Here is an 18081-nt window from a genome sequence, read left to right as displayed (position 1 = left end):
TGTTAATTTCATACAGTCTATGGTTAATTTGATTTCATGTGGAGGAATTGGGGTGTTAATGGGGGTGTTTTCAGAGCACCCTTGTTCCACAGGCAATACTGTTTTCAGTATTTTGGATTAGCCCAACCCACAAGAGACAGATTAAAGAACGTCTGGTGGTTTTATTTCATGTTGAGTTACAGTCAGTCGTCCTCTAACATCCATGTCACAGACGTCACAGACGTCACAGTGTGGCAGCATTTACAAAAATAGATGGCGGGAAAAAAGTCAAATGCAAAGTTTTCATATCACAGCTCGACTACAAACATATCATATAAAAACTCAAGCTAACTTGTCTTCGTTATGTTTTGAGTACATGATCATATCAGAACTGGCATAGTTCAATGTTTTAGTCTAATAATCCTTGATTCGTTGTATAACTGCAGACGCAGCGGCAGCGATCTGTAAGTGTCTCAGCCGCGGAGCTGAGCTCCTGTGTTCAGTGTCTCTGTGTGAGGACATGAGACAAATCATCTCAATATTCCTCAACAGTTGATATCAACGTAGTAGAGCATAGTATATAGTATATTTACGGAAATCATGCGCAGATGCACGAGATGCAAAACGCTTTCAGAGCCGTCAGCCCAGCGGAGCATGACCACACGCATCGCATGTTTGTATGTCAACACCTCATAAACATAAACCTAACACTTTATCTGTAAGTGTGTGTGTGTGTGTGTGTGTGTGTGTGTGTGTATATATAAAGACAGAAACAACTTTACTTGACTCACCTCTGGCACTCGCTGGCGTGCAGAACCAGGTCCTGGTTGTTCTTGGCGTTGACCGTGACCTCATGCTCTGTTGGGTTGAAGATGTCGAGCAGCAGGTGACACTGGCGGGTGCTGTGGACACACACACACACACACACACACACACACACACACACACACACACACACAATAATGAAAAATGGTGTTTCTGTTTGCACAGTCCAATGCACATTTTTTACAAACACAAATAACAACAAGCTCACAATGATTCAAGTCCAGTAGGGTGACTCAGCCTCTTTTGTCTTTCTGCCCATGTAACCTGTGTTAATGAGCGTGTGGGTGTGTATGTACGTACGTTATGCATGAGGTTACAGTTACCTTCTAAAAATACAGAACCACTGACACGCTGCACAAAGCAAATGCATGAGATCAAGAGAAGAGACTGTGTGAAGCACTCATCAGTCCTTGTCAGAACATCAAAAGGTGGCTGTGCTTTCATCAGACCCACAGACCCACAGACCCACAGGCCCCGGCTGGAGCAGGCCATCTCCTCCTCCTCCTCATCATCATCATCATCATCATCAACCCAGGCCTACTTTTCTCATGCAGATCATAAGAGGCCCAATTTGTGATAAAGATCACAGGGGGAGATGATGCAGGATTATTTTTAAAAATGAACCCCTCAGGTAGTTTTTCTTCTCCATCTCGTAATGACACGATGAAAGGAATGGATCTCGAAATAGAAACAGAGCAGACTGGTCAGTGTTTCTGCAGGTGGTCAAGAACGCGACACACGAGGATTCATGCATACTGCGTTCATGTCCCATCGTTGTTTGTACATGTGCTGTAAATGTTCCCAGTATTTCATTCACACAAGACTTTGTGTTGATTTCCAGACTTCAGTATGTGTACGTCGTTGTTGAAATCTATAAAACTATATGATATACTGTATATATATATATATATATATATATATATATATATATATATATATATATATATATATATATATATATATATATATATATATATATATATAACAAAAGGAAAAAAAATAATACTGGAAATATCAAGCGTAACCATTAGAGGTGAAACAACTACTCAATTAATCGATCAACTATTTTTGATAACCGATTAATCGGTTTGAAGATTGCTCCATATAACAAATAAATCATTAAAAATGAATTATTTTGGTTTGTGGACAAAAACAAGACATTTGAGAACATCATCATTTCAAAGTTTGACAAACACTGATCAATGTTTTTTAACGATTACTTGATTAATCGTGAAAATAATCGTCAGATGAATGGATTATGAAACTAGTTGTTAGAGGCAGCTCTAGTAACCATTCATAACATATATCCTTTTTTATCTAGTGTTATTGAAATATCAGTTTTTTTGATGGTGGCAGATCTGTGCGATCATCACAGACTTCAGTTTGTTGTATACGAGTAGAAATGAGTAAATGGGATACATACATACATACATCCTGAGATAATCCAGTCAACTTGGGAAAATGCCACATGATAAAAAAACATACATGAATGATGAAGAGATTATTCCAAGCAATTACAGACGGTGTCAAACCACATGAAGAGGAAATCACTTCTCTGTGATGTTCACCAGCTGGCTGTAGGCCGCGCCTCGACTTACACCAGTTAAAATGGTTTCATCTTCTTCAGTTGTTATCCTTGGTGCCATTAAAGGCTGCACATCAACCCATCTTCCCCACAGGTTACACTGAGCCACCTCCCAGCTCACACCTCGCCTCTTAAATCTCAGGGTTAATGGACGCTTAAGTTCAGCCTCCCCGAGTCCCTAATAAACTGCTGTAGCAATTAAAGGAGATTTTTTTTCTCTCTCCAGTCAACCAATGTTTCATTAAGTGTCTCAACGTCTTTGTTGGCGGACGTGATTAACGGTGGTGGTGGTGGTGGTAGAGCAGCACATTTAGCTGAGGTGATCAATCAGACGAAGCACAGGCTCACTGCTCATGGGATGGACTGTAGACACAGATGATGTGAGTTTGCACCTTTTTATTTGAAGAATTGTGGTGCCAACACAAAACAGACTAACACCTCAAACTCTACGGTCGTGAACAAATGAACAATCAAAATAATCCATAGTTTCACAGTGTGGTAAAAACTGAATGGACATCATTTTAGATCGTGTGGTTATTGCACAGTAGTGGGCGATGAAAGTGGCCCACACACACAACAGGACGGGGGTAAAAATGCACCGATCAATGGCGCTGAGGCCCCACATCTCAAGTCAATTCTGTAAATCTGCAGTCGATAAGTGCTGATTTAGCAGCACCGCTCTGGCACCACAACGTGACACATCTCATGCACAGAGTACGTGATGGCCTCAATTAGCTGTGCTGGATTTAGAGGACTGCCAATGAGGGGGCTATTTTGAGCTTAAAGACGCCAATAAGAAACACATCATTTCTGTGTCCACAAATAAAGACCGTGTGGCAAGTAGAAAATAGCTTCAAAACTAACTACTGGCTTGTCAGTCAGTATGTGCTTCACACTGAATAATAAGTTTAAATCAAACAGTCACCGTTGTTGTTTATAATGTTTATATACATAGCCCTAAACAGTGGATTCTGCTGTGCACTGTGGCATTACCTGGAGCTGCATGGTGCAAGAACAGCAGCAGCTGTGCTTGAACATGCAGACACATACGGTAGACGGGTAGTTTAGTGAGTCCCTGAACTGCTTTGTGTTAAACAGGTGTAGCAAGCATTTTCACGAGGAGCCAAATTTATGACCGTAATAAAACTATGATTGAACATCCAGGTTTAGTTTTTAGCAGTAGAATGTTTGTCAGACTTCTTGGTACACACTCGTCTCACTTCAGCTTCATCTTCAGTCACCGTGTAAAATAAATCATTTGACAAGAGTTTGAACGTAGTTGACATTTGTTTATATTTAAAAGTTTTAGGGGTATTAATTGATGAGAGGTTGTCATGGTCCGAACATATTAAACTTGTTAATAATAAAGTGTTGAAATCCATTGGTATCATCAGAAAAATTCGTGATTTCATATCTCAGGAAGTTTTAAATATACTGTATTATAGCTTAATTCATCCACATCTCAGTTACGGTAATATCGTTTGGGCTAGCACTTATCCTTCTAATTTACAGAAATTATTAATCGCGCAAAAGAAATTTGTTAGATTAGCCACCTTCTCTAATTATTTGTCTCCATCTGCCCCTCTGTTTAAGAATCTTCAGATAATGTCAGTCTACGATATTAATATACTTCAATCATGTGTATTTATTTATAAATATATTCAACTTTCCCACTTGCTGCCCAAATCCTTTCATGAATTCTTTACAGTTAACTCTCAGGTCCATTCTTATAACACCAGACAGACTGATAAACTTCATCCCCCTTTTTGCCGCACTACTCATACTCAGTTTTCTTTTGCTCACAGAGGCTCCATACTTTGGAATTCCCATCTTCATGTTGTTAAATTATCTTCATCCCTCAATACTTTTAAGTTAAGACTGAAAGCTTACCTGTTAAATCAAAGTTCCTAATAGTTTTTTTTCCAGTATATTTCCAGTATATTTGTCATTGGATCATTATCTCTTTACATGCTTATACACTCAGTTAAATACAATCATTTTATATTTATACATACCCATGTTTTTATTTCTGACTTCTTTGAGTGTCTGCTATAAAATGGCACTTGTATTGCTTCCTTTTTTGTTGTTATTTGTTGTTGCTTTCTCCTATTGTTGTTGTTGTTGATTTATCCTTTGAATGTGTATATTTCTTGGGGAGGTGCTTCTTATAAGCCCATGTAGGGTTTTTTAACCTCTCCTGCACTTACTATTCTTCTTTAATTTCTGTTTTTTGTATTGTCGTTTTTTTTATGGTGCAAATAAATAAATACAAATACAAAATAAATACAAAGTCACGCACCACAGCTTTAAAGGATCAAAAGCCAATTGGGTTCATAACTGTTCTGCGTGTCGTCTGTCAGATAAAGGCAGCGGAGCACGAGCAGCACACGCTTTTCCTCCGTGTCAGAGCTCTGAAAAGTGTGAAAGGAACACACTAAGCTCCAGTTATAGCTAACACTATAGGATGCACGTTCAGAAAAAACTAATCCAAGGATCACTTCATTTCCCCCAGTAGAGTAATGTATTTGTGTGTGGCAACAAAATGTTGAACAAATGGGGTTTTAACAGGTCTCTATAAAGAATGGATCACATATATACAGATAGAAATATATATATATATATATATATATATATATATATATACGTATATATCTGTGACACATCCAGGCTATGTGTGACTTTCTTTAACAGATCTGTCACCTCACATTTGCTCTGACCTCTGTGACCAAAGGTCATCTGCCTGTAAAGAGCAGATGTAACAGGGCAGAGTGTGAAACTACACCTAACTGTCATTCAACCTGTACTGAGGAAATGACATATACTGCCAATATGTGTTGAGGTAAAAAGGGTCTCAGCCGAGCCTTTAGATGTATTCATTTCCCCGGGGAGAAAAGTGCATGTGAGAGAGGAAGACTAATGGCACCGCTCTATACGCAACACAAACACACAAACACACAAACACACTGGTGGCTCTGTTCGGTGTAACTGAACCTTTAGAATCAGTGAATTAAAAAGACTAGTTCAGTATTTCCAGCATGACTGGAGCGCCGACTCTGTCTGACACAGTCACTGAACTGAAACACGGGCTGTGACGCAGCTTTAAATACACAAGACTCCTCTGTTCAATATTGAGATTTTAGACATTCCCTTCACATCAACGCATGTTTACAGGATTGTTAAGTCTTTTGATGTCTGTATTGAACATTGATCTCATGACACTTATGTACTATTACATCTCATGTGTAATATTTTAGTATCGGCTCAGCTCGAAGTTAGTTAGTTCATGCAATGCTGAAAAGACCCATCAGCTCTACACAACTCTCTATGTGTTTCTCAGGATTGTGGGGTTTTATTTTTTACATGGCGACAGATGGAGACAAGTCAGGCGGCTGCCTACAGTTGGACTGGGGCTAAAAGTACTAAAAAAAAAAACAACAGGTACCAGCTACTAACCCTAATGGAAAAAGAAAAAGTGCCATAAGAGGGGAAAAAGAAAGGCAGTTTGAAGAGAAAAGAGACGGAGAATAACAAGCAGGGAGGAACAAGAGAAAACAGGGAGGGAAGGGGGGAACCTGCTGAAAGTTTCCACAGTTACCGTGGGTCGCAGCTGTATGAGCGGCACGGTGAGAAAGCAAGCAACCATCTCAGAGCACAGGGGCAACACGGGGAGGACAAGCAGCGTTTACTGAGTCAAACTGCCAAGCGACAGGCTTTCCTGCACAGTAGAAGTGACTTTCTGCAGGTGCTTCTTTGTCTTTCCACTTGTACTCTGACCTATTTGCTATTGTGGGAATGTTAAGCATTGTGTGAACTCATTTCGAATCATTTGTTATGAAGTAAATAGTTACACACTTCCATTAATTGCAGGAATACAAAATAAAGACAAGCGTCAGCTTCTCCCCGAGTATGTTTTATACAACAGCTGTCACGTATTGGAGGCGTCACCGTCATCCAGCCGTCTGACAGTGACAGGTATGTGCTCCATGATGGACGCTGTCAAAGTCTGATCATACACATCACATTCACAGCCTTGATTATACCTTACAGTTGCCTGGTGCCTGGTGCACACTGACAACACACATGTCAGTGTGCACTGCTGAGCAGCGCCACACAGAGGCTGTTTATAGTTTGGTCCCACAGGGTGAAACATAAACAGGTCAATGATGAGAACAACCTGTAAAAGGGGAGAATTAAAGAAAGAGGTCATACGGAGGCTTTGTGTGTTTGCACTTGTGGGTCTGCACTCACACTTAGGAGGATATCAGCTTCCTCTCGGGAGAAGTTTCTCTGCGTGTCTCCGCTCCATTAGCAGAGCAGCCGAGTGTCACGGGTGGGAGAGCAGTGCTTTTAATGGGGGAGGAGAGGGAGAAAACTTTCCCTCTCTGCTCTGGCTGTTTTATGTTATTTATAAGTCAGATTATTCAGGCTATCAGTGTCGATGAAGTAGAAGGTTTTGGTCCACATCAGGCGTGAGACAGTACATGTCTCTTCTTATTAAATGTTTTAAACCTGTACGTTATAGTGATGTCATGTTATGTTTTTGGCCATGAATCAGGTCAGTTTTACTATTGGTGTGTTTCCACCGGCACGGCACGGCAAAGTTGCTGTGTTTCCACTAGCATAGTACCTGGTACCAGGTTCCAAGCGAGCCACTGTGCGTCGTCACAGGAAGAGACGTCCGACACGAGAATCAAGCCGAACAATGCCGAACTGTAGATGAGTTAAAAAGACTTAACAATCCTAAAAAACGTGGGTTAATCTCCAACAATTACCAGGTAAATGTCTAAAATGTCCTTCTTTAACAGAGGACTCTCGTGTATTTAGTGGCGTCACAAACCCTGCCGCTGTATTTCAGTGCAGTGACTGTGTGCTCCAGTACTGTACTGAACTAATAGTTATAATGAACTGATTCTAATGATTCAGTTACACTGAAAACAACTGCTTTACAAGTCGCGTGACTCCGCCCACCTTGAATAGGTGCTATTTCTGTAGTGGAAAACCAACCTAAATCGTGCCGTGCTGTGCTGTGCCAGGACCTGTGGAAAATGTTTGTATGACACACAGGCATTTTAGCTTTATCTAATAAACCTTAATTTCCTTATTGACTATCTATCTTTAAATCTGACTTAGGAAGCACAAACTGAGGATCTGTGTCTGTTCCATCTACGTATACCTAATCTGTTCCAATTGTTGCTGTGTTAATAGTTCATAACACACACAAACAGTGCTGAGGAACTATGGATGTACAGAGGCAGAAAAAGAGACACCTGAGGAGAACAACAGGGGGACCAAAAAAGAGCTAAAAACCTGAGGAAAAGCAGTCGGATGAAAGGGAAAAAGGAGGGTGGTGAGGGAGAGAGAGCTAAAAAGCAAACTGCATTTAAGACAATGGTTTAATATTCCTCTCCATGACTGTGAGCAGCTACTGTGCTACTGCATTCATCAGGATCCAAGGAAAGCACGGCTAAATCAAACACTACAAGGACGAGGAGGCAAAGGAAAATGTTCAAAAATAAGTATCTGTAGCACCGTGAGGGAGGGAGGGGGGGAGGGGAGGGAGGGAGGGAGGGGAGGCGGTGACAGACACAAACTGATCAAATGAATCAGTAGCTGCATGACTGAGCAATTTCATATATAGATATATAAAGATAGATATCTTCACTTCAAAATTCTCTTTGAACTTGAAACAATAGATATTTAATAGTACTCATCTCAACAGGTAACGTGTGTTAGAGGACGCTAATGTCTGTCCATCCACAGGGAAAATCAGTGGACATTATTTAGTAATCGATTATTAATCGATTACTAAATTAAACTATTTTGATAATCGGTTTATCGGTTTGAGTGTTTTTTTCATGATTAAAACAAGATTTCTCTAATTGAAGATTCTTCAATAAGTAGCAAGTAGCATGAAAACTATAACCAGGAAATGGTTGCGACTCGATCCGCCAACATTGGCTCAGTGGCTCGGGATCATTCAAGAAATTTACTGTATGGAGAGACTTACTTTTGTTTTTAAGACTTCAGTTGGAGAAATGTACCCAACGCTGGAAAAATGGATTGTGTATGCACCTTAAATAGTGTGACGTATGTATTTATATGATTTTAAATGTAACACCCATGATGTTCCCATGTTCTTTTTACATGTAAAATAAATAAAAAAATAGTTAAAATGTGAATATTTCCTTCTTTCTTTGCTCCACATCACAAAGAAATCATTCAAGAACATCGTCTTCTCTGGGTTTGACAAACACTGATCCAATGTCTTTTCCAGATTTCCTAACACTTTATCGACCGGAACATAAATATGCCAAATAATGTTATGCGTGTTGTTATGTAACAATTACATTTTTGCATTTAAAAATACTACAAATCAATGTTGGTGAATTGCAAACATTAAGACATGGATTAAGACAAAGGTAAAAAAACTAAAACTTGACAAACCTGTTGATAAATAAAGATTTGTTCCCGCCTGCAGCTCATTCTGCATCCTTGACTATCACCACAATATACATCTTTTATGATGTTGTCTTTCATTTCACCCATGGTAAGGCTGTCGGGATTGTTTTCCTCCAGACGGTCACACATGGTGGAGAAGCGGCGGCGTGGGCCCCGTGGAGCTCACTGATCGAGATAGTGAGCCGTACAAAACAAAGCATTTCAAAAAAAGGTTTGACTTTTCACACGTTTCCAGTATTTGGAGACGCGCTCGAGAGCCACAGATACAGATACTGCTCGTCAGAGGGCTGTGGGTGTGGTGGAGGAGGAGGAGGAGGAGGAGGAGGAAAGGGGAGATGACATGGTGATGGTGTGGCAGCGACCGCGGTGCATCCATCAGCGCTGAGCCAAGACAGATTCAGCTTCAGCTTCAACGGCAGATATTATTACAGCTAATGATTCACCTGAAGTGGCCATTACTCCCATGTGATCTGTCCTCCCTCACATGGGAGAGTTGGGATACATGACAACAACATGTAAAGCGACGTGGACATGCACAAGATGGTGAGAGAAAATGCACTGAATATTCATTCACTGTGTGACTATCTGTCAGTGGTAATGACATTCGTAGTCTGGATTAGAGAAATCATCAATATCTCAACAAAGAACGAAGGGGGGGTCAACAGCAGCCGGATCGTATGGGAGATGAAATGAAACTTCAGCATTGACATTTATCACCAATTACTGTGACAAGAGCAGCACTGAGGTTCAGCAGGGATTAAACAAGCTACTATACTCTGTAACCTGTATACATGCACGTGGGATTAAAGGGGAACCACATTTCAGTAATCGTTCAGATTATGTGAAGTTTAGTAACAGAGGTATGCACGGCCCTGGCACCTCGTACCAGCGTGAGACAGGCACCCACGGTCTCAGTGAGAACATGGCTGCACCTGCTTATTTGAACACTATCTTAGAGCATAAATATGTTGCTTTATCTCATTGCAACGACAGCTTTTTCCTACTTAAAACTGAGGGTTTTGTGCTTTGGAAAGTTAGAGTTTGACATTTTTTTGTTGAGATTTCCTTAAGTGACACAAACAAACCATAGAAAGCACAGTGGAGCAGCAGCTCCCACGTCCCTGTGAGCTAAAAACACAGCCTCTTCTTCTGATGCTGGTTCTAGGCACAGAGGACGCACACAGCTGCAGTACGACTGTGCGTCAGCCACTCATACAATCACACACTTTTTTAAAAAGGCTGAACTACTCATTTCAAAGTCACTTTTAGCCAGTTCTGCATCCAAAAAACCATTGAAACACCAACCAATTCTCAAGGAGAATAATTGGACTAAAGCAAGAGTTAACAGTTCACCTCACACTGGAGGGAAAATATGATTAAATATGAACGAGGCAGCAATGTCTGACTGAGAGAGTGAATGATGAACAAACCTTCCGGCATAAGAAAAACAAAGTTTCCTAACTCTAAGCTTATCCCAGCTCCATAATTCTGTTTGTGTGTGCGCGGGATAATGACTAACTGAAAGTTACTAATGTACGAGAAGAAGTGTGTTGATTTGTCTACTCGTGGGCACAGTCAGGCATACATGAACACAGGGAATAATAAGCAGAACAGGTTGTGGTCATGGTCAGTGCGAGTGGCTTTTGTTTCACAGACAGAGTATAGTTGAAGACTGCACACGTTTGCAAAAGAAAATCCCTTTTTTGAAGGCGAGAGATTCGCAATCAGACGATCGCAGTAGCATCTGCGGGCTTTCGTCCTCGTCCTGTTGCTGCAGACATTTGTCTTCCTCCAGCAGTCCAGCATGCACCACCTGTCAGTCGCTGCTTTTTCTCTTTTCTTTTTTCAATCTAAGACACGCCCACTGGCGATGTCACAGGTCGCAGGGAAGAACCAGGTATTTCTTGGTTCCCTCAAAAAACGGTTCCGAACCCGTTATTTTTTCGGTCTGAATGCGCTGGCCGGTAAATTGGGTTCGGGAACCAGAACCGGCACAGAGCCCTGCCGGTGTGAGTGTCCACTCATACCTGTACGTGCTGTCCTTTATGACTTTATTGGCTTATGTTGTGAAAGTTCATTATATCTACTGATTGAACTTCCTAACCAGAAAACTATTAACCCGGGACATGCTGTCACACACCTGGAACCCCGTCCTGGAGGAGCAACCGGACAGCAGGAGGCGTGGTCGACCCATCAAATGTGACAGGAAGATCACGCCTCTGTAACAACAGTTAACAAATAAGGCACGTGACCACCTAACATCAAGGCTGAAGGTACACGCCCATACTGGTTAACAAAGGTAAAGGAAAACTAACTTTACTGGCTTATTTCCTCTACACGGGAACAAAATGAACTAAACTGACATCATGTAGTACAGAAGAAGAGCTGTGTGTGTGTTACCTGGTAGCAGGAAGGGTGCTGACTCTGGTGAAGAACACAGAAGGTTCCACATCGACATGGACTCCCAGAGTCAGTTCCCTGTAGTATCCCTCCACTTCGCCTGTTCCCCCAGAGTACTTGAAGTTCAGCACGGCTTCCAAAGTCTGCAGAGGAAAGAATATATATAATAATATACATTTCAATCACACTGGTTTGTTTGTTTGTTTGTTTGTTATAAATAAATTCAATTCATTTCAAAACAACTTGTTAACAATAAAAAGGTTGTGTCCCTGAAAATGACTGAAAGGAAAAGAGCGGTGGAAGCTGTGGGATTGTCCTGGCTGTGTTCCACGGCATCAGAGGGAGGTGGACACACACAATCACTCAGAGGTATTTTTGGAGGCACAGGACGACAAGTGGGCAAAGAACGTTGAAATAAGAAGTGGTGAGGGAACAGTAGCTGACTCAGGCAATGGGCTTGAGTGTGGGGGAAAGGGAGCATCTAAGGTCCTGCTTCTCTTCCTGTGCAGCTGAGACATCATATTTGCTGATGGAGACTCTGGCTGTGTCTTTCCTCAACAAAAATTCCCTGATTCCTTAAATGTCTTCACTCTCTCTCTCCCTTCTTGTGCGGCGCCAGGCCAAAGTGAAATGATGTGAAGTCTGCCAGCGCGACGTCGGGCCTATTATGACCTAATGACGGCAGCACTGAGAGAAGTGAAATGAAAACATGAGGGGAGAGATTATTATGATTATTACTATTACTGTAAACCAAGCACCTGAATTCTAAATGTTCACTTATATGGAAACTGCACATCACTGGCAAATTTACCTCCGCAGTAATGCAGATTTGTCACACGCACCACAACAGAATCAAGCTCATTATCACATACCACCCCCCCCCCCCCCCCCCCCATAAAAAATGTAATAGAATTGTATGATGTTCTCTGGAGGGATATGATGACAGTGGATAACCCACAGTAAATAGGTGGTCCCTTGTGCCTTTTCCTGCTATTAGTGATACACGTAGCAAATAATTCATTTTTAAAGGACGTTTTTTGACTTTTCGTTTTTAGTAGTGAGGTTGACATTTACGGGGGTTTTTCTCCGTGAAATGTCTCCACATGGATTGAATAGACTGCCATGAAAACTTGTGCAGATGTCCAGAGTGCTGGCACAATGACAGCGGCCATTCTCTAACTTTTCATCTTGTCCCAGCAGCTACCTTGTTACAATTCCTATGTCTCGTTCTTTGCAGAAACACCACAACTCTCAGGTTTCTATATTTCCATATCACATCACCTGCGGATGAAACTTGTCCAGGTCATGAATTAAGATATCGTCTTCTGAAAAGCAGCGTCAGTCCTGGAGGACAATTCAGGCACAGGCAGACTCGTGCTGTGCCGGCAACACAATGAAAGCAACAGCGCCGACATATATCTCATTGGTATTGATTCCCTGAAATCATTCGGGTTCCTTGAGCAGCAGAGAGACACCGTTTGGAGGTCCGTTCGAAAAAAGTCTTTATCTGAATATTTTCTCCATATGTTGTTTGTATCATTTGTCACACTTTGTTTTGTTGTCTAATAGCGGAGACACAATTTAGGGCACATAAAAGAGCCTGTACTTTTCAAACAGACACACACAAATACACATAACCACCACTCTACTGTAGTACAATCAGATTTTCTACTCTCCTTAAAAATGATAGTTGAGGTCTTTTGAAGTGTGTTTGTATGAGGTAATGACGCACACTCTGCGCCGAACAATGGTGAACTGTAGCTCGGTTAAAAAGACTTAACAATCCTAAAACTGTGGGTTAATCTCCAACAGTTACCAGGGAAATCTCTAAAATCTCAATATTTAACAGAGGAGTCTGGTGTATTTAGCGACAGCACTGCTGACGGAGTCTGTGCTCTGGTCATGGAGGAAGTACTGAACAAATATGTTTAAATTAACTGATTCTATGAACTTTGGTGCAGGTTTAATGGGACACAAACTTTAGTTTACTGTTCCAAAAAGGTTTCTAATGGTGAGAAAATACTCAGATATCAAAGACTAAAGTAGGTGTCAGTGTTTATCAGCTAAAATCTGTGTGCCTGTGTCAGTGCCACATGCTACCAAACCTCTCTTTAACAGCATAGATTTGTGATGGTCAGAGCAGACATTTGGGAAAAGAACGGTTGTTTTTGAGCTGCCGAGTGCAGCTGTGTATTCCTGTCGCTGCCTGTGAGGTAGCGATGACCTCCCCGTGACCTCCCTGAGCATCAGTGATTGTCTCAGCAACACTGTCAAACGGTGGCTGTATGTCACCGTTCTCTTCTTCTAGCCGCAGCCGACCCCCGACCCTATTTCAGTCACAGCGGGATAAAAATAGACCTTTGCTTTAAATGAGCTGACTGTGTTAGGGAAGAGGCCAGTGGACACACACACACACGCATTACCTTAACATCACAATTACACACAATTACCAGATTAAGATAATAGCATTTGCCATTAGCACTAATGACCAAAACATGTGTCCCACTTGTGAGACAGACGGGAATGTACTGAATTTACAACACGGTTGAGACATGATTTCATTTTCTCAATGGTTAACTTTTGTATTTGAAGCCATAAACTGTCTGGCTTCACCTGCCTTTGTTTTAACTGTAAGCAAAAACAACTTAACGATCAGATTTAAGCTTTATTTAGCATCGCAGTCACTTTTTTTTTCTTCCCCATGTCGCACAGACCCTCAGACGATGACTATCCATCACATCTGTCCACAAAGACATTTGTTTGACAATAGAGGTGGTGAAGGAGGAAGAGGAAAAGCTAAAAGCTCTGTGAATTGTGGCATCGAGATAAGGATCTGGACACATTGTGCTGAGAAGCTTATGGCATGGCCTCCTGACAGGAATACTAAGATGGAGCATCACCGTAGGCAGGCTGACACCTGCAAGGTGCCCTTTGTTGGCACAGAGCAAGTGGCCTGCCAAGGTGTTTCCTGCAGGAACACTTCACAAAGACGAGTGATATCCACGTACGGTGCAGGACAAACGTACAGCTGTCTATGGTCCCTTTGGCCTCCATCATCACATGTACCTGTATTTGTATCTGTATTCTGTGTCTGAGCTATAAAAATCATACTAGTTTTTCAGTGAGGAATCAGTCTGAACAAATCTGATTGACACAGCTGCCTGCCAACAGAAACACCACAGGATGTCATCAAATTTTGATTGACAAATCACTATATCCTGATTGTTCCAGGTGAGCCCATGCAACTTCTAACAGTCGTCGTCCAAGAGAAAATCCAACTGTGTAAAGAAATACCAGACCAATCATCCATCCATCAGTTTACTACTGCTTTATGCTCCACAGGAGGGCGCTGTGCCAATCTCAGCTGACATAGGGGACGATACCAGTCCATCGCAGGGTCACACAGAGACAAACAATCATTCATCATCACCTATGGTCAATTTAGAGTGCCCAATTTACCTAATCCCCATATTGCATGTTTTTGGACAGTGGGAGGAAGCCGGAGAACCCTGAGAAAACCCCGCACACGGGCAGAACATGTGAACATCATGTGAACATGCAGAAAGAGCCTTGTTCCAACCGGGGCTCAAACCCGGGTCTTCTTGGAGACCCGCAAAGGTCCCCCCAACCCCCCAGGCCAATCATACATCTGGAATCGTTCACACCCCCATCTTTCACCAAAGCTCCACCCCCAAAAACAGAACACAGTCATCATCTTTCTGTCATGATCCACTTTCACTGCAATTTTTTTCCCACAAAACCGTTGCTACAGACGCAGACTTTAATTTTTCAGACACCAGGAGCAAGCTGGGCTTCGGCGTCTTTGCCAGAGACTCAGTGATGAGTGGATCAGAGAAGCCAGGATCCAACCTGCCTGCCATCTGGTGAGAAGACGGCCTGTTCTGCCCACTCAGCCACAACAAATGGCAGAACCAAAGTCTCATGGGATTATCCTTTGCCTCCCTCATGACCCCTCAGAAGTGTTATGGATTATGAATGACTGAACATTATAGTATAAAAGGGTTAATGATGCTTTGAGTACAGTTTATTAAGTCTACAAGTACTTGTACAAATACAGCGGCGGTCTTCCTCCTTCCTTTCTGACAGTTGTGGAGAGCAGGAAACCCTAACACGGAGCTACTGGTTGTAAATTAAAAACTGAATTTAGACTGATGTGAAACCCCATCATCTCCATGGAAACATTGTCTCTTTAAATGTTTATTTTCCGTGAGATTTGTCTTGATAACTTGGACAGGTGTTTGAATGGCAGGTAGGTTACAGCGTGCTAAGATGAATGAGATGGAAGCCTGTGTGCCTAATTGTCCTTAAAATGAGGCTTGACCCCTGCTTAGGCTGCATCTGCCTGGTGGCAGAGAAGAGAGCCGTCTGCCAGGAGAGCTATTCAGTGTCCTGGTGGCCCCGGCTTCTGGGGGAAAAGTGAGAAATGCCTGGAAGCCATTTAGATGCAGTATGTTCATTTAGAGTAAGGCTGTGACTGCCTCTCACATGTGCACCCTACTGTCAAGCACTGAGCCAATCACTAATGCACATTGCAGTGTCCACAATCATCGGAGGAATTGGCCAGAGTCAAACATCACCCTAAAGATAGCTTCATATCTAGCTGAGGTAGTGAAATAAAAATCAAGTCAGATGACTAACTTGTCAAACTGTCTCCAAGACAAGTGGGAGAACTTGCAGTCCAGCTTTTCCTCCCGTACTCCCGTCTGTCACTTGTTGCCTTGTTGCAACGGCCTCTAAAAGGTTCACCCATGATGCAACATGCCTGCAACAATATGCGCAAATGAGATCACTCTATTACCTCTTGTGCAACACTCGTCGATGTAGATCACCAACCCCGTCTCAGATGCGTCTCTCTGTTCGTGGCTAAGAGGCACTTTAATGGCACTTGCGTCCCTGAGACAGCTCGACATTATCAAGATTCTGCCGCGCTCGTTGGCAGTTGATGATTAAATGGGAGACGAGGGCCGATAAAAAACGAATATGTTCCCTATCGGCCCCCGTGGTGTAATGACTCCGCAATAATCACTGGATGATGAAGTGTGAACAAGTCCTGTTTTTGGTTTGACAGCTGAAGGAGGTTTCGAGCAACTAAAACTGCTCAGTAACAACCGGGATGCGTTCAGTCCAAAATAGCTGACAGGGGAAGGATGTTTTTTGTGGGAGTGTGGCACAGTGAAGTTTGAGTGAAGTTTGTATTGCATGATATAATCACGTCACCAGCTCCAGAACCAACCAAAAACACAAACACCTATTGGCAGCAGCACTGGAGTTTTCCACCTAATGATGGCCCTGACATTTGTGCCCATAGTGTTTATAATGTCATGCTCTGCACGCTTCACTGTTAGAATTTGCCTCTGATGTGGCAATTAGGAGGGGGCAGGTTTTAAGGAATAACCTGTCCAACTATGTGGGCTCTCCAACAAAGGGGGTTATATGATGTCAAGAGAGGCAAATAACACACACTCCTTACAGCAGCTGTGCTTGAATGCACCAGACAGCTAACCTGACTGTCACTGGGTTAAATACATTTCCACGTTCAGGTCATTTAAACAGAACATACCAAGTCTGGTTAAGTTTTGGTTTAGTTTGGGTTTTACTCTGTGACGCCGCCCCCACCTGCATCCACCCAATAACACAGCTCACAGCACTTCAACAAGTGCAACCCTAGCTGCTATTCCTCAGAATGTTACTGACCCTAAAAAGCCTCAGTATCCCTCTCAAAAATGTCTCAATCAGAGGAGAAGAAACATAAGCATCTGCAGTGGAGATAAGTCAATGTTTACAAAATAACAGAGACTGTCGGACAGTTAGGGAAGTTGAAAAATGTAACAATGCTTCTGCAATGATTTAAAATAGTTGAATTTTCACAGTTTCATTTGCTTATCTTTTTGTTTCTTTTGAATTGTTTTATATTCACTTTATTAAAACCTTTGTACTTTAAATTAAATTGAAGAAACATTATATTTGGGGCCAAATGGTGGCACGGTGGTTCGGGAACTTTGCCCCATCTTCATTTGACTGGGTGCCATTCTGTTTGCATTAGTGATTAGTGAGAAGTTTTCAATGCTGATGAACAACAATGGATAATGGTGGTGTAACGGCATGAATAAGAACAACATTCATATGGTCTATAATTCAAACAAAGTAATATTCAATAAAAAATAAAGATATATATATATATATATATATATATATATATATACATATATCTACATATATATATACACACACATATATATCTACATATATATCTACATATATATATATACATATATATCTACATCTTCTACAGCATAGATTCTAATTAAAGCACATAAGATGTGCTGGTCTACATTCAATTCATTTTTACATTTCAAGGCCAGTAAACACACCTACACAGAGAATGAATGTCTGCGTTTATTAATAAACTGTCCTGCTTCTTCGCTCCCGTTTGGCTTGTGTCAGGTTTATGTTCCATCTAAAACAACTTCTAGGCTCTTTTGCACGTCATACTTTCTGATTATGGTTCATTTATTTTCTTAATTTTGGCAAGAGAGGCAGGACATCAGTGAGACAGTTCACACAGTCCAATCAAACCCAATAAAAACTTCTTTCCTCTTTACCTCACTGAAGCCCTTATGTCGGACGACTTTACAAAATCTCCTTCCAAAACATCCAGGAAACAACAGCATGGAAATCCCTCACAGTGAGGAAGAGCCAGTCCTACAGGAGACACACGCAGCTGCTAGTTTGAAGGCTATTTCCACACAACAACACAAGACTCATCCAGGCTCTAGTGAACAAGGTCCGGAAGGAGTGGAGTCAGTTTTGTT

The 18081-nt window shown here is 41.8% G+C and overlaps 1 protein-coding gene across 2 annotated transcripts in view; it reads right to left on the bottom strand.

Annotated features, from left to right (window-relative positions):
* Window positions 1–18081, bottom strand: part of trappc9 (trafficking protein particle complex subunit 9) — a 162412-nt gene that overhangs the window by 73053 nt on the left and 71278 nt on the right. For both annotated transcript variants that reach the window (XM_058619524.1, XM_058619525.1), the window contains 2 exons: window positions 11249–11391; window positions 771–881 (listed from right to left, as the gene is read on the bottom strand). In XM_058619524.1, coding sequence (XP_058475507.1) covers window positions 771–881; window positions 11249–11391 — 254 coding nt within the window. The remainder of the gene's footprint in view (window positions 1–770; window positions 882–11248; window positions 11392–18081) is intronic.

This window comes from Solea solea, chromosome 20 (assembly GCF_958295425.1).
Source record: "Solea solea chromosome 20, fSolSol10.1, whole genome shotgun sequence".
In the NCBI taxonomy this organism is placed as follows: Eukaryota; Metazoa; Chordata; class Actinopteri; order Pleuronectiformes; family Soleidae; genus Solea; species Solea solea.
The sequence above is the reverse complement of the archived record's forward strand: the minus strand, read 5'-3'. Positions and strand labels throughout refer to the sequence as shown.